This window comes from Cardiocondyla obscurior, linkage group LG08 (genome assembly GCF_019399895.1).
Source record: "Cardiocondyla obscurior isolate alpha-2009 linkage group LG08, Cobs3.1, whole genome shotgun sequence".
In the NCBI taxonomy this organism is placed as follows: domain Eukaryota; kingdom Metazoa; phylum Arthropoda; class Insecta; order Hymenoptera; family Formicidae; genus Cardiocondyla; species Cardiocondyla obscurior.
In genome coordinates this window covers 6,865,316-6,893,258 of record NC_091871.1, presented here as the reverse complement: position 1 = coordinate 6,893,258, position 27,943 = coordinate 6,865,316, and the positions used below count along the sequence as shown (strand labels likewise).

Genomic DNA, 27,943 nt, shown 5'->3' with positions numbered 1-27,943 from the left:
GAGCACCCTCCATATTTCTTTCCGGGCTCGTCCGCCGTCGCTCTTCGTCCCGCAACAAACGGCGCCGATTTGGCATTGCGCGCAATTCGGGTCACAGCTTTATTGGAACCCGCCGGGCAATCGCTAACGAAACGAATTGACTGCGAGAGCACCGGCCGTACCGCGTTGCCGGCGCGTGGCTTTTGGAGGGAATCATGACGGTGACGCAACGGTCCCGATTAAAGCGGTACACCGAGTAGAACAAATCGCTACATTAGACCAATTAGGGCTTTACCGGGCAAGAATTAACCGTGCGACAAAGGCGAATCTTTTATTTGCTAACGAGATTTCATTACCTACTCAAATGGCGCATTTAACTGGAGCGCTTAATGACGTAATTAATTTAATTATCAAAATTAAATTTAGGGATTCAAAAAGAAGAAGAAAGGTGTCGATAATTCTATCGTAATTAAACTAAAATATCAATTAAAAAATAAAAATGTTAATTCTCTTGCCTAAAATTGTAATAAACGATTAAAATCTTTATAAATTTTGAATCGTTACTAAGCCGCTTCGCGATACGCAACCGACTTTATCGCGGGTGTTCGTCACGATACCACTTCGTTAATCTCGTCAGAAAGTCGGGCCGGAACGTCGGGGAAAAGTGAAGATGTAAATAGGCAGCGGCGGGGTAGAAATGGAAGCTCGGAAGCGGCTAACACGGGCCGGACCTTGCCCATCCACCGGGCCCGACCTTTGATCTATTTCCAGCCGTGGAAATCGCCCCCGTCGCGATAAACCGCCATTTTCCTTCCACTTGGCAAAACATATTTCCGGCGGCGTTAGTCAGCCGTTCTAAATGCACCGTACTAACCGATGCCCTCTCGTCTAGCTCGCTCCCTCCCTCGCCCGCCCGTGAATACCAGCCAAGTTGTATTTCTGACTAGCCCTCTCGCTGTCAGATCGAGGTTAATTGGGTGCCATTACGGCGAAAATTAGTGGGCACCTCTCGACGACGATGGGGTCCTTTCGGCGCGGACCGCGGCTCGCGGCTTTCACGACGCCGATAAATTAATCGACGGACCCGTCGAAGTTAAGGACGCTAGCGGACAGGTAAGCGCTTCCGCTTTGAGGAATCACAATGGACGAAAATGATTCGAGGGGAATTAATTCCTATCGCGACATCGTGTCGCACAAATTTGCACCTATCGTATTACGTAAAATATTTTGCGCGCGAAGTACGAGGATGTGAAATAATTGTCTCCTACATGCGTCAACAATGATGGCCTATATTCGCGGATCTCTCGTTTGCCGTGTTATATCACTCGTTATCAAACATTTGCAGATCGGCGCGACGGTGTCGGAAAATCAGACCTCAAACTTTGTACGAAACTCCGCGTCGCGTTCATCAGTCCGCGCGAAACCGTTGACACGCGGAAATCAATAATTTATAACGATACACGATTCATTTTGATTAATAAATAAATGTGTGACAATCGTGTTAAATATTTCTAATCCAAACAAGCTAATTAACAAGAACTAAATAACAATTAAAAAAGAAAAAAAATTGTACTACAAGAAACTGACAAATTCAACTAATTTAAAATTAAAAAAAAATAAAAAATAAAAAAACAAACGGTACTGTGTGCTCTAAGGACTTTTCTCTTCAAAGAGTAATAGAAAGCTAGAGAAATTTGTACTCACCGTCGTCGCTGATCTCGAGATTCGTGTAGCTGTCCCAGTGCAGGATGGGATCGTGATGTGCTGATGCGTGCGGCACGGCGGGTGTCGGCGCTGGGACTGGACCGTCTTGACGCTTCGCGTCGGTAGCGAAGTAAAGTGTCACCACGCTGTCGGGTGGGCATCGAGGATCGTCGCAGGCGACGTCGAGCTCCGATCGCGGGAACGAGACGACGTTCTCCGTAATTACGCACGTGTGGAACTGCGGGAGAACAATGGATAACGTCAGAACGCGCGACGTAATCACTGATCGGCACGAGCGATTAATCTCACTTAAGGCGGCCGCGTAACACGCGACTGTGTACTTGATATTCACGCGTTCGTAGCGTCTCCGAAAAAAAAAAACCCGCGGCCGAATTCCGCTCGTAAAGATTCGACGGAATCTCGCGAGCGAAAACTATTCGCAGTATCGCAATATCTGATACGTATTATAAATTAATGACACAGGATGCGGCAAAGAGATCGGAGGAATTGCAGGTATGCAAATTCGAATGCTACTACTCGTGTAAAATATACGCTGTAACATCGATCACTTTAACAGGCGCGATTTTTCTCCGCATAAATTTAGTGTATCGCGATCGACTCATTTTTCTCATATTTTTATTTTTTTTTTTTTACTAAGTACTTATCCGCAGGTTTTTTTTATCCGCGTTCGGGAAGAAGTACGCCTCTAGTTATTAATTATGTCGTTATGCCGTTTTCAGAGGATGTTATTTGCAGAGCGGGCGTGAAACGCGTAAATGTCGATTGTGTGTGCGTGTGCGTTTTGTTTTTTTTCTTTTCTCCCGAACGCAAGTAGCTCTGCCGCGCCGTCCTTGTAACTATTTACGAATAGCTTTGCATAAACTATCATTTATACCTCTGATTTTACGTGATATCACTTGCATATTACAACACGCTCGTTGTGAATGCATCATGCATGATGTATTCGTACACGACAGATATAAATGGTGTAAATGGATACTAGAACGAAGTTACTCAATACACTTCGACGTTATACAATTTTGCGGAAATATGCAACACCAAATATCATAGAATTATATCAGTACAATAATTGAGTAATTAAATTATTGTACCAATAATTTTTTATATTTCTACATAACTAAATAATTACGTAAATAATAAAATAAAAATTAAAGTGAATAATGAAAATAGTAAAATATTTTTGCGCGACGAAAACGTATTATTGTTGATATTTAGAAAACGTTCTTTTCTTACCTGAAGGGAAAACATGACTTCTCGAGTCTGTTTCGAGTATACCCTATGATAGCACTTGACCAGGATGTCCCCTCTCAATCGAAGCCCGCCGAGATTAACCGTGAATTCGCGGGCATTCGTCACCGAGTACAAGTCCGAAGTGTAAACCGGCGTAAGTCCTTCGTATACTTTAAGAAAGGCTCGACAGCCCGTCGGTTCAAAGAGCGGCACTCCAAGGACTGTCAAATGGGTCAGGTACAATGGCGACTGGCTGATCCTCAGAGAGCCTGACAGCAGTCCGCTGAAGTACTCGATGTACCTGGAAAATTCAGTTCGTTATTAAAAAAGAAAAAAAAAAAACAAAAACAAAAATAAAAAAAAAATCCTCACGCTATTACACTTTCAATCTCGAATTCAATTTCTAATCGTTCAGTATAAAAGCCTGAAGATAAACGTCATAAATAACGAATGGACCCGACGGGGTTCACCGAGGTGTGGGAAACGATCATCCCGGATCGATATCGTGAAAAAAAAAAAAAGAGAAGAAAAGGGACGAAGGCAAATTTCTCTCGAGCCGTAAACGCGCGCGTGCATGAGGAAACATGATGAATGGGATTGACGGCTCGGCCGATGGAAGCCTTGACTCGTGACAAGAAGAGGTGTGCACGCCGGACGAGCATGCGGCATGGGAGTGTGCTAACGTTCGGCATCGCTCGTCGTAAGAGATCTCACGGAGGCTGGCCGGTAATGGTTTCGTACGCTCGCGAAAGCGCGACCACGCTAACGACATGCTAATGCCCGCGGCTCGCGGAATTAATGGAAGAACTCCGGTAGGCAGAACCGGAGGTGCAGCGAGGACCGCGAGAAGGTGATACGACCGGGCAAGAAGAAGAAGAAGAAGCGGCGAGGAAGTCGCCGGTACACACCTCGGTCGCGGTTCATTACGATCGTTATGAATGCGCACGGCAGCGCGGATGACAAGGACGACGATAAGGACGACGATGACGGTAATGATACGACGGCCGTGATTGCGATGGGGTCGATGGCGCGTAATATGCACGATAAACTGCCGGATGGGTCGCGTTTGTTTCATTGAAAGGTACCGGTCGATTAAATCGCGCGTGTAAATCGTGAACGGAAAAACGTGCGTGAGAATCAAAATATAATGGCTGCATTCAGCAATTGATATTGAATAGTTATTGATCGCATAATTATCGAAAAAGTTATTTACACGATTGATTTATGCGATTGATTATTTTAGCTCGATAGATATTTGTAATAAGGATTTTTTTTTTAGATAATAAATAGTACAGGGATTTTCGTGTAATCGCAATACTTATATAAACAGGAATTCAAATATTCTTACTTCGAGTAATTGGCTGGGAAAATAGCTCGTTACAAGGAATACGCGTATTTTTCAGTAATTCGACGTCGTTATTTATACGAGTAATCTTATTATCTCGAGTAATTGATTGCAGAAATAATTATTGATCCGTAATAATTGATATTTTAGCGTTATTACGTATAAATAATTATTTAAATAGCCGTGCATATATTTTTAACTTGCGCGCATAGCAAATAACATTATCTTTACGAGGTTATCGATGCATTTTAATTTATCGCGGAGCGAAAAAAAGCCCCCCCCTTTTTTTTTTCTCCCCTCGAGCCGATTACATTTAAGTCGGAAAATATCACGACGGCCGCAAAGTGCGAACGAGATTGAAAGACTCGGCGGCGTGCAGGCCCGGCCGGCGTTTTCATTACGGTCATTATAAATGCATACGACGACACGGCGATGAAGTAAACGATAAGACTACCGATGATGACGATGATGAGAGCTCGCTATCTTTAGATCGACGGTTCGGTAGTACGTTGCGATAGAATCGGCTGACAGAAACATCTTCTCCGACAACAGGAACGCTAAGCGCGCAACACGGCCGGTCATTTTATTTTCTCGCGATCTTCCTTCGCCGGCGAGTGTTGCAATCACGGTGCGAACGAAGCGATTACGGGGCCGCGACTTTTCAAAGTCGCCGAAGTTCCGTGGAATCCCGAACGAATTTCCGGAATGCATTACAGAGGAGCGATCGGATAGGTATCGGTGTGATTAATGGCGGCGGAGGAACACGAGGGGACGGCAGAAAACGAGCGAGGATGATTGAAGATGATGACGACTAGATAACGAGGACATTTCAAGCCGGCGGTGCGTAGAATGGATAACAAATAGAACAGCGAGGATGGCTACGAGGACGTAAGGTGTCCTTTTTAATAGGATCACCACGGTCGTAAAAACCTGCGGAGTAGTTACATGCTCGCTCTTCCTGTGCGATGTAAATTTAAAGAAATTGCGTGGCATGCGCGATAACCGTCGAACGTGTCGTTGAGACGTAGAAACGACTGCCTTCGCATGTAAATTTAGTTCATAAGAGAGCACGCGTGTCTTATATTCGCTTGATCTGAAATTAATAAATGTCTTCGCGATCTCGAAAAGAAAAAGGATAGTCAATAAATTACTGCATTATTACGAAAATGATCTACGTGCATTAATTTTAAATTATTAAACTATTTAGAAAGTACTTTTCAATATTTATGTTTTAAAATTAGACAGCGGTAATTAAATAGAGAAGATCCCGTTTATGAGGTGCGATGCAATCGGGCAACGCGAAGTTCACGTAATGGATTTATGAAGACAGATTTTTCCGGCACGGTATTAACCGCTTGACATTAAGAGTGTCAACGAATGGGAATTAAAACAAATTGCGAGAACAAGATTACATTGCGCGGCCGATTAAGATGGGACTTAAATAATAAAGCCGTGAATTCTTCGCGCTGCCCGTTCGTAAAGAACTTTATGACGCCGTGAATTATTCGCGAGTAGCAAACACGAGAATGAGGTTTCGACGGTTAGCGCGCACGCGACTTTCTCCCTTTTTTCTCGTGCGTTACCTTCGGTGCGACGGGACCTGCAGCGTTCCGATCTTGTCGTCGAGGAACCTTCTCATGGCGAACCTGTCCAGCGCTTGATCGCGTCCCCCGCAGATGCTGCTGTAGTTCATGTAAGCAGAGACTGCCACACCCAACCGCTCCTTGCTGCCCCTGAAAAGAACGATAACGTTAGCTCGGTGCCGCGGAGATGGTCGGTCCCGCATCTTCCTCGCAGAGCGGTAGGATACGAAAAGATTCCGCCGCGGGCTGATCGCCGCCGTCTAATGACGTTATTATTCACGATGAATGGAAATGACTAACGGGAGCGGAGTTATGGGGTTTCGAGGGGGCGGTGAACGCACGCCGCGGCGAAATTATGGCTTTTGCGATTACTCGAGCACCGGCCGTACCGCAAAAACCAGGTCACGAATGCGCGCAAGTGCGTACGTGGAATTCCGCGCTCGTAACTCGCGTCTTGTAAAAAGGAATCTCTTTTCACTGCGGAGAATTCGCTCAGCACGGTTTTTTTGTTACAACGGAGGTGTTAGACCAAAAAACAAATATTAGAAAATTTGCGAGACTCACCTGGCGTGCAGAACAACGACGCGATTGGAAGCGCCGTTTAGCCAAGAGTCCAATTCCTTACAGAGAGCGCACAGTCTCTCCAAACTTGGCGCTAATCCCTGCGGCCATCCAGCTTCCCTTGTGTTCGGTTCGCCGGGTCGACCGGGCGATGACAAATTAAAAATCTGGAAAGCCAAAATATCCAAGTCTTACAAAAATTGTAAAATTAAATATAGAAATAAAATAATATAAAATATAAAATAGTTTTACGTTATTACTTTTTTTAAATCATACAGTATTAAATATTAAGACAACGACCTTATATTAATCCATGATCGTTAAATTATCGACAAATTAATTGCAAGATGCTTTTATTTTTATCTCGAGAGGAGGAAACTGGAAGCTATGAAAGGTATTCGATTTCTTACCATGTAATTGTCGGCATGTTTCCCGCGCAAGAGGGTGGTAGCGTGCTCGAGGACTCCTTGCGCGTCCTCTCTGTACCAAAGGGCGATGATCCTCTCGGTGACGTAACAGAGCTCCATCACCTCCGTCACGCGACCTCCGCCCTTTGCCGGCCCCGTCATCGTTGAATCCGCGCCGACACCCGGCGTTCTCGCAGGTGTTGACACCATCGCTGATGTCTGTACCTGTAATTTGATGATTTAATTAAATAAAGCACAAAAAAATGGATTAAACTTCGTGGGTTTTATACATGTGCAATGGCAAACAAAATAAATAGTAATTATAAATATAATAATGACTTATTTTAACGCATCTATAACAAAGAATTTCAGTATCGAACATCGTAAGAAGGTTGAAAATTCCTGTAATAATTACGTTTACAAATTTCCTTTGTCAGCAGCTAAACAGAAGTGAAATAAAAATTTCCTCCGCGACTCAGAGCGAACGAAATTTTCTAAATTCATTTTAAAGAGGATTCTTGTGTTAGCGAGGAATTTTATCACACGAAACTTAGTTCCTCCGTACAATGTCGCGTCGGATAATCAAATTTCTTTCGCCGCGAATGGAGTTCTCCCAGTTTTCGTCTACAAATTTACTTTACTCTCCGTTACATTTCCTCTAATAGTTTCGATAGATACGCAATTTAGATAAATAAAAACTGCACGCGATAACAAAGTTATTCAACAAATAATCCCGATGTACAAAAAATATTTTCCAGTTCAAATATATAAACTTGTAAAACCACCAGCGCTCAATAATATTACAAGATAATATTGCTTCGTGCGAAAATAACTTATGCTTCGTTATGTTCCAATCTCCATTTGAATCATTTATAATTGCTAGAATACGTCGATAATTTAATCTAAGTCAGGGTTCACGGTGAACTCGGTCGCTGATTTGCAACAGAAAATCTTATTCACCTCGGAGCGCTTCGGCGCGTAGACGATCCTGATAACGATATTCCTCCTCGCCATGGCGATGTCCTTTCGGAGGACGCGCTATCGCGAAGTGGATCGACATGTAGTCCCGGTGCCTTAACGGGAACGCTGAGTTTATCCGACCACGGCGGTCAAGAGGCGCGGAAGATCGGGATGATGCGCCGTGTTTCCCGCCAGCGACGCGATATACTGCCGGGTATTGTGTTTCGTCTGTTTCTACTTGAGATACGCGGAATATCCAGTGGCCAGTCGGCGGTTTTGTTAGATAATCGCGCCACCTTCTGTCATGCACGCTGACGTATGCCAGCTCGCGTGCTCCAGGGCCGCCTCATCGTCGCTTCTCGATATTTATTTGCGTATCGTGATCAAAGCCGTGCGTCACTGATTGCGAGCGAGCTCCCCGACATCGCCGTGCACGAAACTATCTCGCGATTAAATTATTTTCTCAGCGTTATTATTAATCGATAAGAATTAATACTCGCGCGCTGTCCGACGGCTTGCGATGTCTCCTTTCCGTACAACTGAACTCCTTCGGCTTCTCGATTTCTCGTAAATTATTTAGAGCGAGGAAGAGACGCCGTGCTATCCGGACTTCGATCACGAATTCTTATTTCCACTTTAACGCGAGCACTTCCTATTCCGAGAGAGCGGCCCTGAACGCGGATGGGAGAACTCGCTCGCGCGTGGACGCGTGATGTAACGAATTCGCGCAAGGTAAGCGTGACTTTGTTTCCCACCAAATAGTCACGGCACTCGGACTACCGACTGGTTTGTCGGCCGGTGCTAGATCGTCCTGACGCGATGCACGAACGCGCGCAGCCGCGGAGGGGCGCACGGGCAATTTGTCGCGGGGAACGTGCGAAAATTACACGGAGGAGTTGGCCGCGCAAACGTGCCGGATGTAAGCTGCGTTTTTGCACGGCCATTGCGGTTTCTTCTCCGCCGGACAGCATCCGCCGGATAGCCGGGAGTCATTTACAGGGCCTTCGAGCCGCCGATGAGATTGTTATTGATGGCGCTTGTTAAAATGATTCGCGTGATTTACAGCGGATTTTATAGTCGCAACATGCAGTCGTCTTCGGCAGTTGTTTGGATTTATCCCCCCCCTCCCCCTTCTCCCCCCCCCGTGCAAGTCGTTTCTCGTGGCCCGTCGGGGAAATTTATCAGAATAATAATTCTCCGCGGGACGAACGCAATGTATAACGCACGTTTGACAAGTTGGCCTTTCCGTACTAATGCCCGCGTAATTTCCAACTGTATTCAACAATCCTCCGGCCGGCCCTCTTAAGCGCGTAAAGCCTTTGTATATCGGGCTGCGGTATTATAACTAATTACAACGGCGGAACCGAAATGCCCGCGGCGTTACACGCGCATACGTCATTCCGTGCACTTGCACACGTAATTACAATCCCACCTAATCCTCGTAATCCCGGTTTATGAATAATTCCGCGTGACGCCGAAATAACAGTGCGCGATAAAAAGAAATTAGGTTCCCGCGCGCGTGAACGCTTTCCAATATGGCGCGCGGGCGATTTACGTCCCGAGACGAACGGCCGAGCGGAGAGGAGGCGCGAGGTGAGAAACGGGGCTCGGCCCTCGCGTCTGGGTTTCGGATATATAAAGGGCCGCCACGTAACAATGAGCGGGTGTCGCTGAAAAGAGAGCAGAACGGTACCGGGAGCGCGAGGCGGCGGCTTCGCCGCCCGCTAAAAATACTTGATTTTATGGGATCGTTACGCCGCGGGTTCGTTTCACGTACCGAGCCGGGCCTACCCACTCCGCTCATAAATCCCTTTGACCGGCGGGCTCGTGTGTGAAATTGCTATTACGTTGCGGTCCCACCGCAGCTGCCGCGACGCGGAAACCGTCCGCGTACTCCTCCCCCTCCTCCCCTATCCCCTTGAATCTACGGCGTTTCACTTACGATCGTCGGACCGGCCGAGACCACGGGCGAGCTTACATATTCGGCTTTCGTATTCGATTTCTGTATTCTTACGGCGCGACGATTGATTAATTTGATATTATAAAGAATTTAAGAACTTACGGCATTGCAGGGATGAAAGTAATCGTGGACGATAGTCGGCGGATGCTGCGAACGGTTCGAACGGTTAATGGGGTATGAGTATGCACGTAAATGACTCTACACCTTGCGTTCCGTGCGTCCCGCGCCGCCTATACAATCGCGTCGATACTAATGGACTGTGAGAATTCACAACGTAGATTCGTATTCACAGTCGGATTTTATATGTATGTAAGGTAGCTTAAGACAAGTTCTATTTGATTTTAGATCAATTACAAACCCATATAATCGTCTTAAGACATTGCTTAAGACGATCTTGAAATAAGAACCGATCATGAAAACCGGCCATAGAACGCGAAACCGAAGCTCTTACGCGTACTGAAAATTATTTGTATTTAATAAAGAAAGCCACGACGACTTCATTTCCGTAATCAATCAATTTGCATGCGGAAATTAAAATTAATTTGCATTAATAGAAATTTCTAGCCAATGAGCGGTCTTAAACTTTCAGTACTACCACAGGTGTATATTCCGAACGCACTTGCGGAGGTGACGCTTCCGCCAAAAGTGCAGTTGGTAGTAACAAAAGTTAATGGCCGTCATTTAGTCAAGAACAATTTTAAAGCGGTGAGCCGTAATCAACGAATATCTCAATGCATCCACCGATTGTAAGTTCGTAACATATTAATACACGTAATATTAAGAGAGAGAATCAGCATGCGTAATGTATTTTAACGCGCGAAGTGCGTAGCGCTCGATAAAACTTGTAGAAGTCAGCGGACGGATGACTCGCACAATCGTCTCGTCATCGTTTTAATATTCGTTCGCCGGCGGACGGTCGAGCTTGTTGCGAAGCTCGTAGAACAAATTATATGTATTCTTTTATAACGCAGGGAAATTCGTGCGGCCGATCAAAACACTCGGAGGACGAGCGAGCGGCGTACGTGATTCTACCATCCCCGCACCCCCGCACTCCCGCATCGGACGAGTCGTCGCTTTACTTTTTAGCTGCCGGCAGCCGAGGACGCGGAGCATCGAAAAATATATAACTACGTTTGACGCCGACTGCTGCAAATTGCTTTTCGCAATCAACGATCTGCTGGGCGCAGATTATTCACGAAGTGAATATTGGGTACGATACTTATGCCAGTACGTATTAATCTTGATCTCTCAATGTGTATATTAATGCATTTCTATAATATTGTATGTCCACGAACTGATTTTATGTAATAAAGATACTTCTTTCCACGTACACCATCCCAATGTAATAAATGGACCGATCTGAATATCTTATCTATGTACATATTTCTTTTCTACTTAGGTGAAAAACTTGTGTGAGAAAGAACGGTGCGTCTCGATTTTCTGGAGAAGGAGAAGGCCCCGGAGAAGCATTCTACTTCGGCAGAGCAACGTCGAGGTAAGAATCATTTCAATTGCGTGTGAAAATGCTTTTAAAATCAACGAATATGTTGTTAAGTATCTCTACAATTAATATTTCTATTTCTTTTATTACAGTGTCATCATATCTGCCTTGCTGAACTCTGCCGCTGCGCATCGAACCGGTGAGCGTCTTTTTTTATATTGAATCTTTAACATCCTGACGAAACAATGTACATTGGAGAGCACATGTGGCATTCGCTGCGACGACGGCGACTGGTGTACCGACTGGCGTACGTGACTTTCTCCGTCTTCATCCCCACCCTCGGCCGCCGGGTGGGTGGTGTTCCCCCTCAGTTTTCGGCGGCCGGTTCTTTGCGACACATCTACGCGCCCGCTTCGTGTAAGATTCGACGCACACCACGACAAGATTACGTACGCCAGTCGCCGTCGCCTTGGCTCAACACCATATCTGATATTCAGTGTACACCGCAAGGGGGAAAAACAACGATATGTAAACAAAAATAGCTAGTGAAAATTCTCAATGCTGCGGGAAATAACGTACGTGATAACCACGTACAGTTTTTACTGTTCGCTAATTGCTATTCCGCATAATTATCATCGTTTTCAACGCACCGTGCTTTCCATTCTTTGCGCAGTGGAATAGCTACGATATAATCGTTAATAGTAGGTACGAATTCAGGCGATAAATTAATATAATTAAATAATATTTGATACAAGCTTTGATAATCACTTCTTTTTAAATTATAAAATTTTATTAAATTCTTCCACTCTTAAAATGACCTCATTGCATTTAAAATATGACTAATAACAAGCAGGTATTTTTTTTTTCTTTAATATATTACACAAAAAGCGTTTACTACTTGTGCAAATAAAAATAAGTTTTGTATTATTACTCCCATTGGAAACGAATGGAACAAATTTTATTTTAGTATGCACTTTGCAACATATAATCATGCATACAGTTCCAATAAAAGTTTGTAACTTTCCACATATTACGCGTGAAAATACTGGCGACCGATCGCCGTTTCTGCATACATTTCCGCGGTGGTCCGCGAATAAGTGTTGGGTTTCGCGAATATATTATCCATCCGGCGTCAACACGCATGGGTTATCGCGACGGTACATCGTGGCCGTTACCGGTCAGCCGTATAATGCGTCGCCTTATTGCCGTTTTAACGCATAATTTTCAGCGACGCCGTCGTTTGCGTGCGGGAAAAAACGCTGGCCGCGCGAAACACGGTGAAAAACGTTCTCGTTACTTATTTTATTTATCCCAAATTATCTCTCGAGTCAATCAACGCGCAAGGATTGAAAATTAAATGAGAAATTACGCCGCTATTATAACTTTCCCGATTTCTACGGAAACTTTGATCGGCAGATAAACGTTGCGCGAGCTTGATGTATAAAACTGATTCGCGGGTAATAAATATACTCGGAAAGTATCGGCCGGTTATCGTAGCGAAACAGAGTAATTAGCGGGCTGATTACCGATTGGGTATTAGTATTCCCTCCTCACTAATAGAAAGTTATTCCGCTGACGTTGTAAGTGGCGGTTTGTGTAACGCGTGTCTCATTTCGATCCGCGCAATTACGGCTATCATGGATTTCAGCCGCGATTTAATGCGATTTCCCGGATTAAATTGCCGGCAATTAAATTTTGCATCGCTCGTATTTGTATTTTTTTTTTTTTAGAACTCCGCGTGTATCGGGGTGGCCGAAAGTGCGGTCAGCGTGAAAACCTCCAGTCGTTAGCGCGATAATTCTATTTTAATGTCGCGGGTCGAGTAACGAACCGCCGGCGCGGAGCTCCTGATGCGTGAAAAAAAAGAAGCGATAGCTCGGAGAGATTTATTTCCATTTGAATGCGCCGGGAGCGATTCTTTCGGGCTCGGCGTTTCGGAAAGGTCGTACACGTGTCTTTTGGCGTCTGCATTTTGAAAGAGCCGCGCACTCGACGTCGCGGACGAACGATGACAAGCGCGCCGGGAACGATTTCGTATAATTCGCGTAGCGAAAGGTTATCCTGACGGGACAGGCAGCTCCGAGAGAGCAAAAGCCGTACATTTCGAATGCAAATGCATCTTTGCCTCCGTACTCTATCGCGGAATAAATAAAGGCACTTATGCTCGAGACGCAAAGAACCGGTCGCTTCGCGCGTGCATCGCTGTTCGTGTGGTTATTAAATATTTAAAGAGGCGAGTTAGCGATGAATCGCGAGCTTTCATTGACGGCGGCAAACCTCGCGGACAAGATTGAAAGCGTCTTTCGTATAAGCTGAGAACATCGCTTTCGATCATTCTTTCACTTTTCTAACTTCTCTTTTCTTTGCTACATTTTTATTAAAATAATACAAATATTAATAAAATTAATATTTATATAATAGGAATAATAAAATTATATTGCGCTTTTGATGAGAGTAGCATCCGGTATCGCTACAATTAATTTTACCGACGATGTAATTAAAGACAGATAGAATACATTAAAACAATGGCAAGTTTTGTAAACGCCAGGGAAAATAATGAATGATGATAATTGTCGGAGGTGAATACAAATACTTACTTGGTGCTTGTTTCTCGCGATGTTGTTAACGTTAACGTTTTTCGGTTGCGTTTCATAACCGCCATTGTGCTGCAATCAAAAAGGTAATTCTTAATTAACACATTTTTGCGAACAATGTATAAAGATATATTACGCGTTATATCTTCGTACGTGATTAAGATACAAAATAGCATTATTAATATTCATTATCGCTCCCGCAAAAATAATTTTAAAAAAATTCGCTTTTACGTCTGAAAATATTTTGCGCGGATTTTGTTTTATTAACTTTCTATTCGGTGCGTAGAAAATGCTATTACTCTCTTCATGGGCGTTGTCCCAAGAGAAGTAGGTGACATTATTGTCCATTGTTTCGAAATTAATGATATACGGTAAGCTGTTCCCATTGTCGGTTCCATTATTGCGAGAAAAATTATGCAACGACAGGTGCCGCAGTAGCGTATTGCGTACGATATTCCTAAAAAAATGGTTGCATAGTCGACATCGATTGAAACCTGCCAAAACCTATTAAGTATCACATATCGAATCGTTGAGCTACGATGCACATGCGATATTGCACAATTACATAAGAGAGGGAGTAAACAGAGCGTGGAGAAAAAAGAAGCGCTTTTAATCGTAATCCCAATCGGACAGAAACGATATTTGAAAGCCAGCTTTAGGAATAATAATAATAAAAAAAAAAAGATTTATGCTTAATCTCATCTATCGACGGCGTCTAAAAAACGAGCTTTTAATATATATGTAAAATTAATATTTACGTAATAACGTTGCGTACAACGAGATTTTTTATTAACATCCGCAGGCGGCGACGTTCAAAGTTCCGTCATAATTTCTTTAAGCAGAATTCAGCACCGCGGAATCCGCAAACGATTGCGTCATGCTAATTGTCGTCGTGCGAGCATGCATATGATTCGCGCGCACCTCGCTCTCGATATGAAGGGCAGTATGCCAGACGGTAAAGGCGATGCGGTGCAAAAGCGTCTCGGTTTCCTCCCGTAGCGGCGTCTCGGTTTCGCTTAAATTGTTGTTCGCCGTGTCCTGCCGAGAGTCTCCGCAGCGGAAGCAATTCGCTCGCAGCCAAGCGCGCGATAACGAGCTATCGTTCGAGCTCGTCATCGGTGCGCGAGATCGTGGTCTTTATGCAATTTGCAATTCCCGCGTGTCGTCCGTTTGACAAACGATCTTCTCAACCAGTCGCATCGCTCGATATCGAATCTTTGATTAAGGAAAAAAAAATAAAAAATAAAAAACATAAATCGTAATCCTCAATATTCGTTTAAAATGCCGGCAGGACCCGGCGCTAGTTTTACTCCCTTATCGCGGAAGGCCGCGTCGCATTCGTATGACTTCCAATCTCATTCGTTTCGGTAACACGAGATTCCAGATGTTCTAAGCCACGTGCATCAATGCGGGACGCGCCATACTCATCTCGTTGCGCCAGGCACCGCCTCTTCCTCCTTTTTCCCACCGCGAGAAACCGCGAATGTTTGCCAAACGATTTTCTCTGTCGGGGATCATCGAACGTCCGCTTCCAGGTCAAGTGTCGTGCTTCTTGCCCACGTAAATCAAAATATCTGATCTCTATTGCGCCGAGTCGAAAGCGTCTCGTTACTAACTACGTTTGAGCACTTCTGTATTTTGTACTAAATATTCCTCTACGCGCCGTAAATATATCGTCGACTCCGTACTGTAGGCGCTTACGCAGCAATATAATTCTATTGTACTAAACTTTTTCATAGCAGCTATTAAATATCGTATGGATCTGATGTATCTTTTCGTATATCGTATATCTTTTCATATGACAGCGTAGGATTTTAATTCCGTTCACTTTTATTGCTTTAGCTTGCACTTCTCGGCTGCGTCATCATTCGCTTAATTCCTTACGCATTCGCGAACGTGTCGCGTCGACAATTCAATCCTTTAACGATCCACAATTCAATTTTTCTTTATCAGCTCGACGCGCGAACTAACGCACTTGATACGACGCGCGGTGGGCACCCTTCGCATCGTCGTACGCAGCCACGCCGCATGATCGGCTCGCGATCCCACCCTTCGCGGCGCCAATCAATTCATTCGCAGGTGTGCGCTCAAGGTCATTCGCGTTTCAAGGTACGCACCCTCTCGTGGTCACGCTCATCGAGCGCGTTTCTCGCTGCCTCGTTTCACGCAGCTCGATCACCGTCGGCGCCCCGCTTCGCGTTTACCTTCGACGTGATCGCGGCACGCGGAAAAACGGCGCGTCGATGCCAACGAATTCCGAACGAATCGGGAGAACCGAGTCCTCAAGTCGCGTAGCTCGGGACGACCGTAACGAACGTCTGCGTCGCACGGGAGCCGCCCCGGCGCTGCGGGCATACAGAGGGTTGAAAACCCTGCATCTCTCCCGGCAGAGCAGGCCGGGACGGGATCCTAACGGCGGGGTGGCACGGGGTGAGAGAACTCGGCACGTAACCATGGCGACCGTAGCCGGCGTTGCGGCGTTACACGCAGGCCCGATCCTGCGCCGCGCGGATCCTCTCTCCTCGCGCGAACTTCCGGTGCATAGGGATGACACCTCGGAGTGGCTGAGCCGCCACTCCCTTGAAATATAATTAGGCCACGTTGCCCCGCGCGGAATTCACTCGATAGGCGGCCCCTCGAAATATTCACCCGGTCGGGCAGAGCCGGCCGCGGACCGGTCTCACGGCGAATGGGACTTTGATGACGCCGCGGGCTTATGAAATCTATCTTAACATCTAAATTATCCTCCGCGGCGTACGACGTAATCCGGCGGTATGCGACACAGTCCGCGTGCACCTCGAGATATATCTGCGTTTTCTGGTAATTTTATAAACACCCCCGTTTATGTGAATTTTTCTGCAAGTAATTGAAAGTATCTTTGTTTCTTAAAATACACAATACAAGGCCTCAGTGCAGATTTTTTTTATAATATTAAATATTATTCATTTTGCGAATTTTGTCGCCGAAGAAAAAATTGATCTTTCGGGAGCGGCTTCTTTTGAACTTTATTCTCCATTTCCGGAGCCGGGAACTGAACGTATTTTAATCTATTTCCAAGTTTCGCTCGCTTCCACGTGATGTTATCGGTACATTAAGTCGCCGATTATTTTGAGATTGCCGCGTGTGTCTCCGCGCCGCTGATAAGGAAAAGCACAGACCGATCGAAGGTGCCACTCCCACGGAATACAATTAGGTTACCTGGTGATATACGCGCTTTTATCCGACGCCATTTACCTCGCGCATACATCTACGTTTTCCAAGTAACGTGCGGACGCGCGCGCTTAAACCTGTTAATTTACAGAAAGGACCGCGGAGAATGAGATTCACGGCGCGACGCCAAATTTTTTAAATGCGTTTCTAACGAGATTTTCATTTCGTACGATGAAACAGCCCCGCATGTCGCGAGAACACGTGAAACAACTCCGCGTACTTGACACACCGCACCCTTTCGATGTAATTAGGTCAAGCTTTTACGTTGAAATTGTAATAACGCGTGTTGTCAAGGCGGAGCCTCTCTTAAGAATCACATAAAAGTATATTTTTCAAATTTCTCGCTTAAATCCTCAACGTATCTCGTAAAGCTTAATTAAACGTAACGAACTGTCTCTAGAATTCTTATCATACGTAACATCTTTTAAGAGAAGTTTAATAATCAGATTTTTACCTCTCATATATTCACATGTAACATTAAAATTAAATACAAAAATTTTACTCTCCAACATTTTGTGTGGAAAAGCAGTGGATTAACGCTGCTATAGCACCGTCATATGTACACCTCGTCAGGCACGACCTTCTTCGTTTTCTTCGGTTTCGTGTGAAAAACATTTAGAGCCTTTTGTAGCAATTTATTTACTTTGACGCGACGCGTTAATTTCCAAGCGAAAACAACATCGGCGACATTTTATGACAACATAAATCGCGTAAAAAGAAGTCGCGGGCCTTCACGAGTGAAACGCGTTTCACGACTAAGCAACTGATTGAACACGAGGATCTCTTTGGCGGGCAATCACAGGTGGAATATATCGCCGGTCTTCCCCGTCTACAATCTTGGATTCCGTCTGGATTGCGAAAATCGCGCGATTGCTAAATCCATCGCGTAAAAATGCGAATAGCGTGGCTCCGGCTATAAAAAAAAGCAAAAAAAAAAAAGGTAGGGTAGAGACCTGCGCGCTTAAATTTACATTCGTGAATAGTGAATTATGGAGATGCGATATAAATCGTAGTATTTTTGGATTTCTCCGAAAGCGAAATTGCGGCGTGCCGGTGAACGTTTATGAAATATTGGAAGCTCGCTAATTTAGCGCCGCGGTCCGACGTTCCGTGAGTAACGCGGCGTAGAATCGTTACCGTAGAATGTGACAATGCGATCCCGGGGACGATCTAAATTTAATTGACGTAATCGCGTAAAATACGATGACGCTTCTCGAGGAATAAGCGAAGGGTCCCGGCGATATATCCAACTGACCGAGCCGCACGTAATTGACTCTTGCTTTGTGATCGAGCGTCACGATTGAGAATCGCATCGGGGATCAATTGGAGCGCAGCTGCGGAGGACTCGGATTTCGCGCAGCGAATAGATCGTGATGCTGGAACGAGGAAAGAGCGGGAGTGACAATGGGTGCTCATAGTCACGCCGTATTACGTTAGCGGATGTGGCAAGACGCCGATTGGAATGTAAATTCCGATCGGCAATTATAACATCCGTGTTTCAATTAAACGAGCCATATGTGTACGCGCGCGCGCGCGCGCGCGGGCGCGTAATTATTCGCAAGTATAATGACTAACGTAATGATCGCTGTCTCTAAAAAGTGCGCGATATTAAAAAGTTGAAAGAATTTTCGGTTCTGGAAACGTCCAACCGTCCAGGCTCTTTAATGATTCTAAATAAATTTATTCTTCAACTTTTTTCCGTTGTACTTGAAGAAGACCTTAATTCGCGGCTCGCCTCAGTTACTCAGCTATTCCTCGTCGTAATCCGAAAGTTACAAGAAACTGGCTAAAGTCATGTCGGATTTTTATAGATAAGCCATCTTCGAGAGCGCCGTCTCGGACGCGGAAGGCAACGGTGAATTTTAATATAAATGAAACACCGCGCTCGATCCGCGGAGAGTGATATAATACTTCGGCCAAAGTGCTTCGGAGTCAAAGAGACGGCGAAAAAACCGGGTCAAAAATGTAAAGCTATCGCCGAGATATAAATACGCGAAAATGAGTTCATCCAGCTTCTCACATTTTTCGTCGATTTTTCGTATAAAAAAAAAAAAAAAAGAAAAAAAGTCTTAGATTAAAAAGTCCGCTTTTTATATCGGAGCACCTCCAATACCGAAAGGGGGGAGATAACCTTTGCAAGTCGTTAGCGTCGATTGCAGTGTGGAAGCCTTGTGGCGAAACGTGACATGACATGACGAGACGTGTGCATACGTACGCACACGTATGCACTGCGCGTATTGCCTCGCCTGATGGCTGACGGTTACGTAAAGTCAGGTTTTTACTCCGCGGCGTTCTCCGAGAAATATGAGCTCTTCCTTCCTTGCCCCGCGTTTAAGAACCGCGAGTGATCTCACAGGAAGTGAGACACCCTTCGCGATCATCGATATAAATACGCACGCACGCGACGGAACGCTGATGGCAATCATTTTATTATCCTTTTCCCCCTTCGCGTCTTTTCAAGAGTTTCCGTCCCAGCGTTGCCTGTCGTAATTTCCCCGTGACTTCGATGGCTTTTCGATGATACAACTCCGTCGTAAATACGGCATAAAGGGGAGAACGATAGCGATCGTAAAAAGCCCCGTCGAAAGAAGCTGTAGCTTATCTCTAGCTCCGTTTTATCGTTGACCTCCGACCCGGGCCGGTCTCAGCTCCTTTCATGTCTCTGACTGTTAACAGTGTGTCTTAATTCCAAGCCGCCTCGCCGTCCATTTGTTTTCTACGTCTGATAAAAACGTTGCTCGCGATAATGGGGAGACGATTTCCCCCGTCCGCGTCGACGTCGGCGAAAATGAACGCCGCCTCCCGGCGCGTACGAAAGTCATCGCTAATCCGAAAATGGATTCGCATCTCGGGAATATATTAATCTCGATCTGCTCTCGTAAAGCCATTGCCGTTGGGTGATTCGCGATAATGAGCGCGCGTTAAATTATTCTTAATGCGAGCTCCGAAGTTCGCGCCCGGCGGTCTGCTTAATTCAGTACATTACGTTGACAGGAATAATTAAATGGGAGAGTAATTATCTCCCTTTGGTATTATGGCAAAGGACAATTTTACGTTTCTCTATTCTTTCTATCTTTCTTTTTTTTTTTCTTCCCTTTTTTTTCTTCGCGAATGAATGAAAGCTAATGTGACTGGAGTAGTTACAGCTTTCTTTTTTTTTCCTCTTTTCTCCCGCGAGTTTATCCCCGCCGTGAAGCGTGGCAGAAACGCGATCACCGGAAATTTCGTAGCCCCGATTGCACGCCACTGTTCGCCCGTTCTAGATCGCAGTCCCGATTCCGAGCTTTGGATTCGCGCCAGCTATCGAAAACCCCGTACTTTCGAAGCGGTAAATCGTTCCCGTCGCGTGTGGCCGCAGGAAAAAGGACGAACACGAAGCGATTCCAACTACTTACGTCTTCTGAATGTACGACTGCGCGCGTTATCGAGTGTTTCCTAAGTTCTGATTGAAATTAAAAGCAGACGGATCGAGTCGTGCCAAGCAAACTTCTTTTTTTTCCCCCCTTTTTTTTATAAAAAAAAACCTGAGGACCTCTTACAAATGTTTTGCAGTTTACCGCGCGATAGAAATTAAAGTAAAAAAAATAATGTGCATCACGTCGTTAAACTTTCAAGTTAATTTCGTGAATAAATAAAGTTTCGGACTAAAACTTTTCAGTTCGCAAATGTTTTCGTAATAGCCGCGAGCTCAGGTTTGATGAAACGAAACTGGCCAGATCTTCTTGCGAAGATCTAGACTCCGGTTGCACGCAATATCAAAACCCTTATAGCGTACGAGGAACGTACCGTAGATGAGTGCAACGATAGCAGAATTGAATTACGTGTCGTTTACGAGATGCATTCGCGCACTTCGTTCGCGTGTGGCCAGAACATTCGTGTTAACCACGTATGCTCTTTCACGGAATTCACTGACCGCCCAGAAAGCGAGCTGCCGGCATCACCGGCAGAGGTTTTCTACATAAGATCTTATATCATTTTTAGAATCATCAAGTCGCTATGTAATTTACATTTTAACGTTTCAAAGTTTTTTATTTTATTTTATTAAAATAAATGGAAAAAAAAAATTCATAATATTAATATTAATATTAATTCTGAAAAAAATATCCGATCCAGAAATTTATATTTAAAAAAATCCGAAGTGTCTCTTTTCTTATTGTTTTATCGCGTCGCGTGATCAAGGATGATGACAGTCACAGAACACACCGCGGATTTTTGATTATTTCAGCGAAAATTATACGAAACAGGATTTTCGTATCCGATAGGACGTTTATTTGTGAGCGTGAAACTTGTCGTCGAGTTACTAATTGATGCCCCAACACGAGAGGGAACTTCTTGCAAGAACATCTCTCGCGATTTGCCTCCATTTGTTCGGCGAAGCGTGTAAAGGGCCTAATGTCACAGCCAATTACTGTGCATAACAGACGAATCAAAGTGCATCGTCGAGAAACCAGTTCAGCATACTTGACGTGTCCCTGTCTTCGTCCGTTCCCGGCGCTTCTCCTTCTTTCGCAATTGCATCTCGATCGATCGATGCGGTATCATTAACAGCTCTGTTCGCGGAATGACTTTAGTGCAGATATTTCATACGATATGACAAACTTAAAATGTAACGGCACGAATTCAATTCTGTTAAAAACGCACGGAAGTATCTTGTGTTTTAAATTAAAAAAAAAAAAAGAAAAAAAAGAAATTAAAAACATATATCCAAATTTGCTATAAACGGTTTCTGGGTGAAGCGTATTCGATTCTAATCCGTCATAAAATACATTGGAATAAAACGCGAATCGCGCGGAAGCGATTGTTCATTAAGAACTAGAGTAGAAACGCTAACAGCTGGAATTGCCGCGTATTGCGTTACAGGTCGCACGTATACGCTTCCCATAACGGGTCCTAAATAGAATTGTTAATAGCCACGTATTGCGTTACAGGCAACGTGCACGCTTCCCATGACGAATCAAATAGGTCAGAGAGTATCCCCGAAGAATTCCGAGCGGCGTGTCTTAATGACTTCGCATCGCGAATACACCTCAGGTCTTACGAACTTTTCCCCGACGTTTTCCAAGCGTTTGCCTATGTTATTTCACGTGCCGGGCGGAAACTTAAATCACTTAACGCACCTCGCGAGCCTAATTACTTCCGTCAAGCTGTTCCGGATCAACCGGCGATTCATTTCTTTTTTATTATTTATTTTTACACTTAATATATTATTACCATTTTCCTTCGATTCTCGGGTGGGATTTTTTTTATTTGTCAAATAGCTGCGAATATTTGAAATATGATCTGAGTTTCGTTTTGTTTGCTTTTTTCTGTTCATTATTTTCCACATTTTGACAATACAATGACATGACAATACGAAGGGAAACGAAAAAGAAATTCAAGCCCTCGGCGCATTGGCGGGAATCTGTTATTGGCAGAATTTCTGTGATATAAGCTTCATAAATCAACGTCGAAATTGTTTGCGCTATCGGCGAACGCTGGCTGGCGGGATCACAGTATTTTAGTTCGCAATTTGCCAGATGATTTAAAAAGAATCGCAGATATTATTTAAATCGCTGAACGCTATCGGACTCGCGCCCGCCCTCGTTCTTCCCGCGTTACTTTCCGCGCTAATGCACGAATAATTGCAATTCTTCGGCAAACTTTGATCGATCAATCTCCGATCGCAATAAATTCGTAACCTACATTTGTAATATATTCCTACGTGAATATTTCACTGGCGGATCGAACGTTTTCGGAAGATATATTTTTATCAGATAAGAAAATTAATTTTTTAAAATGTTTTCAATACCGTTTAATCGTTTTGATTACGAAAGTAAAGGGCAATTATAAAAATTTCTTTTTCCATTTCTTTTTAAATTCTCGAATTTGTGATAATAAAAGCAGGCGGTGCTTATTCAATTTGAATTGGATATCGAGTTTCTCGTTCGATATTCGGAGCGGCCCCGCGTATTTTTGCGAGTCTATGGAATTGCCGTCTTAAAATTTCGCGTGACGCCAGGGTGAACGCGTTCTTTCCGCCGGCGATAAAGTCGAACGAGAATAGATGAATGACGCAAGGCGCCGCGAAGTCGCGATATGCGTTCGATTTTTATCCGCGGCCGGCCGATATAACCGGGATTTCAGAAGGAATTGATGGGAATTGATCCAGCTTGTTAAAGATTACTGTTAAACACCGCGACCACTCCTTCGCGATACGGCGGCAGAGTTATTTTACGGCTTACGACGATAAGGAAGGAATTTTACGTTCACACGTACTTCGAAATTAAATTGTTCCTCTCTCGCGAAGTTCCTCCACTTTTTCAACTACATCGGATTGTAACGCGGATCTTTTGTCAGCGGTTGAAGAAAGTTATTTATAATAAAACTTAGAAGAAAAGATTGCCATTCAAAAGACCGCTATTATTTTTAATATAAAATTTATTAAGCTCGTTAAAATAACTCGAAAATTAATTTTTAATTGATTTAAAACCTACTTTCCTGTCGATTCGTATGTCGCTTTTAAATCAGACTTGAAAAATGCACGTCTTACAGCGTGTCGAATATTTCATCTTTTATTATCGCGCTTTCTCGTCTAATTTCCGCCGTGAGAAAATCGACTTCTATTTCGTTAAAGGCTTGTCGGAAAAATCCGATACGCAAAGAGTGGGGACGCCAAACGTTGCCTGTATTGTTACGATTTCCATATATGCATGCGAGTAACGAGTCAAATATTGCACCGACGTGCAGTGACTACTATCAAATATCGTTAAAAAAGAAATTTACATACAATTTTTGCTCGTAAATCATCCTTCGAAATTTTTATGGGAACTTTTACGGGAAGGAAAACAGGTTGCTCCTACGAAACGGGCAAAAAAATTACTGTCGGCGATATTCGTAAAAAGATTCGGCGTCGCGATTTACGGCATTTTTAATAATTCACGATATTTCCTGCAGTCAGCGGTGCGTCATGAATTTCCGCCGAGGCGATTCTTATTTCGAATATGTTGCGCGACGTCAGGGCTTCTCGAAATAACACAACGTCGTTATTACCTTACATCATCGCTTAGCATTACTTCCTCGAATATTTTACACGGTTATGGATTTTGTTACCACATTCCTCATTCGCTCATCGACTTCCGTCGTTAAGCACTCTCTCGCGGTTATTAGCTTTTATTTCTTTAAACTACCTGAACGTAAAAAATCGCACTCGGTACTTTAAATTAAACCGTAGAAATACACGAAGTATATAAATTATTTTATATACAATCTTGTTTAATGTTTTAACAGTAATTATTAATTATATACTGAAATCAACTCTCGATCATCTCAAAATAAAACCTCGAAGACCGTCGGCGTTAAAGATAAATCGTTTAAAGAGAAAGTTATCTCGATCGCTGGCGTCAAAGACTCACCGTGTAAATGACGTGATAATTCCGATGTACGTCTCCATGACATTGGACCGTGGACAACATGTTGTCGGAGGCTGTCAGTTCTTTCTCCCTCCCTCCCCCAGATAAAAAGACAATTGTATCGGCACTAAGCGCAACGACCCGCGAGCTTTGCGTCACATCTGACCGATACTCCGCGCACTTTCTCACCGACGATCCGTCGGCGGTTCGCCGGACGTCCGGAAATCCTTCGCGTCGACATCCTGCGATCGTCGCCGACGATTTTTCTCTACACTGTCCTTTCGTTCGATCGCGATACGTCTCACGTGGAACTATCTCACCGATGAATCGTCTCGATTTCGCATTGACACAGAGAACGTCGAGATCCGCGAAAGTGGAATTTGAGATTCAATTTCGTCCGTCCGGCGGCGGAACAGACCGGAAGAACGCGGTACGTTCGATGGCAAAAGGCGACCGAGCACGAATGGAGAACCTTTCGAAGCACACGCGCGGATAGCGATATCGCTTAGCCCCCAAGAAACACGCATGCGTGATGCCCCGGGCTGGTTCGCGCGCGATGTCCCCTCGCTGTCGGCTTCCACCGCGTGTTCCATCAGCGTCATCCTCGCTCCCCGACGGTTCCCGGCTTTTTCAGTTATCGCCGTTCGATGCTTTGACAGCTCCGTGCCTTTTGACAATGCGTCGCGTATCACAGTACCGTGCAAAATTTCGCGGAGGTCCGCCTGGTATTGGAATTAAATGCAAATCTCGCACGGATTCAAATGCCGTCTCGCGTTACTTCAAAGCGTGTAACAATTTTTTTAACGACTGAAAGCAATAACGTCGCTTCCCAAATATAAAAGTGCTTGCGTTACACTTTATCGATATTAGCGTAAAATTGAGAAACAAAAAAAAAAAAAACAGCTAATTAATTAATATTTCATTCTCGTCAGGTTTTCATTATCAATTTTCCGTTTTGCCACGAGGTTATTCATAGTAACGCGGACCAAATTAAATTTCATTACACTCGTACAACAATGGCGCATCGCGGGATAAGATAATCAATCTTATTCCGGCGGGCTCGCGTCGCATAACGGATTTATTTTACGATTATGGGCGGCGGCTTTAAAATTATTATTCCCCGTCGTATCTCGATCGATTATCAATGTAGCTTCGATCCGAGACGCTCCGTCACTTTTACCGCCTAAACCGGTTCGCGGGGTACGGGATCATTTGTCTGGACCCGCGCGTTCCTCCCGTCGTGTCATCGTCGTCCTTGATCCGCGATCGTATTCCGATCGGTCGCGATCGATCACCGATCTTCTTCTTTAATTCACGAAAGTACGGGGTCGCTTTCGTCGCCGACTGTACGCCGCCGTCGTCAATTATTATTCGATCCGTGATAACGCGAGATTAATGATCCCGAACAGAGAAGTTTAATTACTCCGCTCGATTATGCTGCGAAATACTTCAACCGGGCAGCTCGCGGCGTGACGCAGAAGCGCGACGCTGCGAAAACTTTTTTTTGCAAGGGAGCTCTTTTTAAAAGAGATAAAATTTCGCGCTGCCGTGATAACATTACACTCGAATCCGCACCGTAACGAATAAATGTTTAGCTTAGACCGAACGGCGATGATTCTTTCTAGCTCTGTTTATTTCTTCATATCGGACGGAAGAGAGGATGTGGTAACTTCGCCGAGCGCGAAGGGAAAAAGGATTCCAAGCTAAATAGAGGTCTTGTGTTTCGCCGCCTAAAATTAGCAGTGATTTCTGCACAGGTACAGGAAATCGGGCACCGCCGACGTCAGAACAATAACAACGATCGATGGTTCCGAGCCATTTCGCACGCTGTATTAATAGAATTCAATCTCGATTACAGTCGCCGGTAATATCGCGTACCGGTGAACATTTATTTTTAAAAGCTCACGACTCGCTGTCAATAATCTGAAATCTATTCTTGAAGTTTTCCCGTTTATCACGTATGTGCTTTTTTTTTTTATTTCTTTCCACGCCCGTACATAATTTAAAAAAATTTATATAAGTATCATCACTATTTAATTTGTCTTCATCCGTGGATCAAATCAATTACGAATATTAATCTTATCACATTTATCGCTAGAAGTATCATAAAATTATCGTTCGAAAGCGTCTGTATTCTTTTCTCGGCGCACAGCGACACATCGCGCGAATAAAGTCGCAAGAAAAATCCTCGCGGCATTGTGGCAGCAATGAAGATCGACGATCCTCGAGCGAGGAACTTCGAGGAGCCATCCGGGGCGTCTTTTCATTACGGCGGAGATTCGCGATCGATAGATCGTCCCGGTGGGCGGTCCGCGGGCAACATTTTTTACACGGCCTGTAGGTGACTCTGGCACGATAAATTCTTGTTTCCCCTTTTCCTGTTTTCACAACCGGTAATCGATGCGCGAACGAAAAAGATACGACGTTTTAACGAGCGCGTTTCATTTACGTTCAGCAAACGCGCGGTCTTACACGACGCGTATAATACAGTCGTTAAGTTCTTTTCATACAAATTGAAGATCCGACGATCGCGTTCTGCGCGCAAAATTATTTTAGTATTAAATTTGAACTCAATTGCAGTTTCGTAAAATGACACCGCGGCGTATTACGACGAAGATAAATTATTACGCGATTATAATATCACCTTCCCTATTTTATCTTCGTCGCGAAATAAGAAAGGTGATTATTATTAATGAAATATCTGCGCAAATGCATACGTACCCAACGTTAAAATTAAAATTACTGAAACTTGAGGCTGGGATCTCATAAGAATTCGACTTTATCGCGAAAGAATGTATTTAAAAATGTCAGATTACGCGAGCGTCTCGGCGCGACCGCGCCATTAATCGTCATTAATCTCGTCGTCGACGCTAATCGCTAATTAGCCGGCGATTTATTTTCAAGCGCAGCTCGCGGGCGCACGAGGTTTTTAAATTCAATGCCGCCCGCGCAGGATGAGAAATCGTGTCGAATTTCGGGATGCAAATGCGGGCGGGAAGGTAATTTCGCCAGCGCTGCGCGTGTTGGCGCGCCGTTCACGCATCGCTCGCGAAACCAATTAAAGCCGCTCTCTCTCGCGGCGAGGGCCCGCCGCTTTAAGGTGCACCGGCGGAATAAATCCGCGAAAGACGCCCGGGACGCGGAACGCGAGGGCGCGCGTAGAGACCGGTGGTGGTATTTCACCGGCGAGCGAAGCAGGCGGGAACATTTTTCATGCTTCCGACGGTAAAATCCTGGCGAGAAGCGGAGCATTAATCCTTCAGCGGCATCGAAGACTCCGCGGCTGCGAGCAAGACAGTTCATAAATTCCGATGCACTTAGAGCGGCGCGCCAGCCACCCCTTCGACGCGTTGGATCTTTTACCCCGAGCGATCGGTAAAAGACGAGACGTAGATAGATGTACGGGGATGATAAGCAAAATGAAGACAATACCGAAACGTCCGTTAGTCGCGCAGAGATATTTTTATACAATATTTGTGAAATCGTACTTATATAAACGAAATTGCGTACGGTATAAATTGTTCCGACGAAATAAAAATGTGGATGATTTATCTGGTAAA

At 44.6% G+C, this 27,943-nt stretch overlaps 1 protein-coding gene across 13 annotated transcripts in view; it reads right to left on the bottom strand.

The window, feature by feature from the left end:
- The window catches only part of By (focal adhesion protein tensin), a 148,768-nt gene that overhangs the window by 28,478 nt on the left and 92,347 nt on the right, over positions 1-27,943 (bottom strand). For 10 of the 13 annotated variants that reach the window (XM_070660919.1, XM_070660920.1, XM_070660923.1 and 7 more), the window contains 6 exons: positions 13,789-13,857; positions 6,834-7,055; positions 6,427-6,590; positions 5,863-6,012; positions 2,938-3,235; positions 1,684-1,921 (listed from right to left, as the gene is read on the bottom strand). In XM_070660919.1, coding sequence (XP_070517020.1) covers positions 1,684-1,921; positions 2,938-3,235; positions 5,863-6,012; positions 6,427-6,590; positions 6,834-7,055; positions 13,789-13,857 — 1,141 coding nt within the window. Of the gene's footprint in view, positions 1-1,683; positions 1,922-2,937; positions 3,236-5,862; positions 6,013-6,426; positions 6,591-6,833; positions 7,056-7,790; positions 8,786-13,788; positions 13,858-14,084; positions 15,017-24,386; positions 24,834-27,943 lie in introns of those variants that run through there. The other 3 variants (XM_070660929.1, XM_070660928.1, XM_070660931.1) reach the window with 3 other exon arrangements.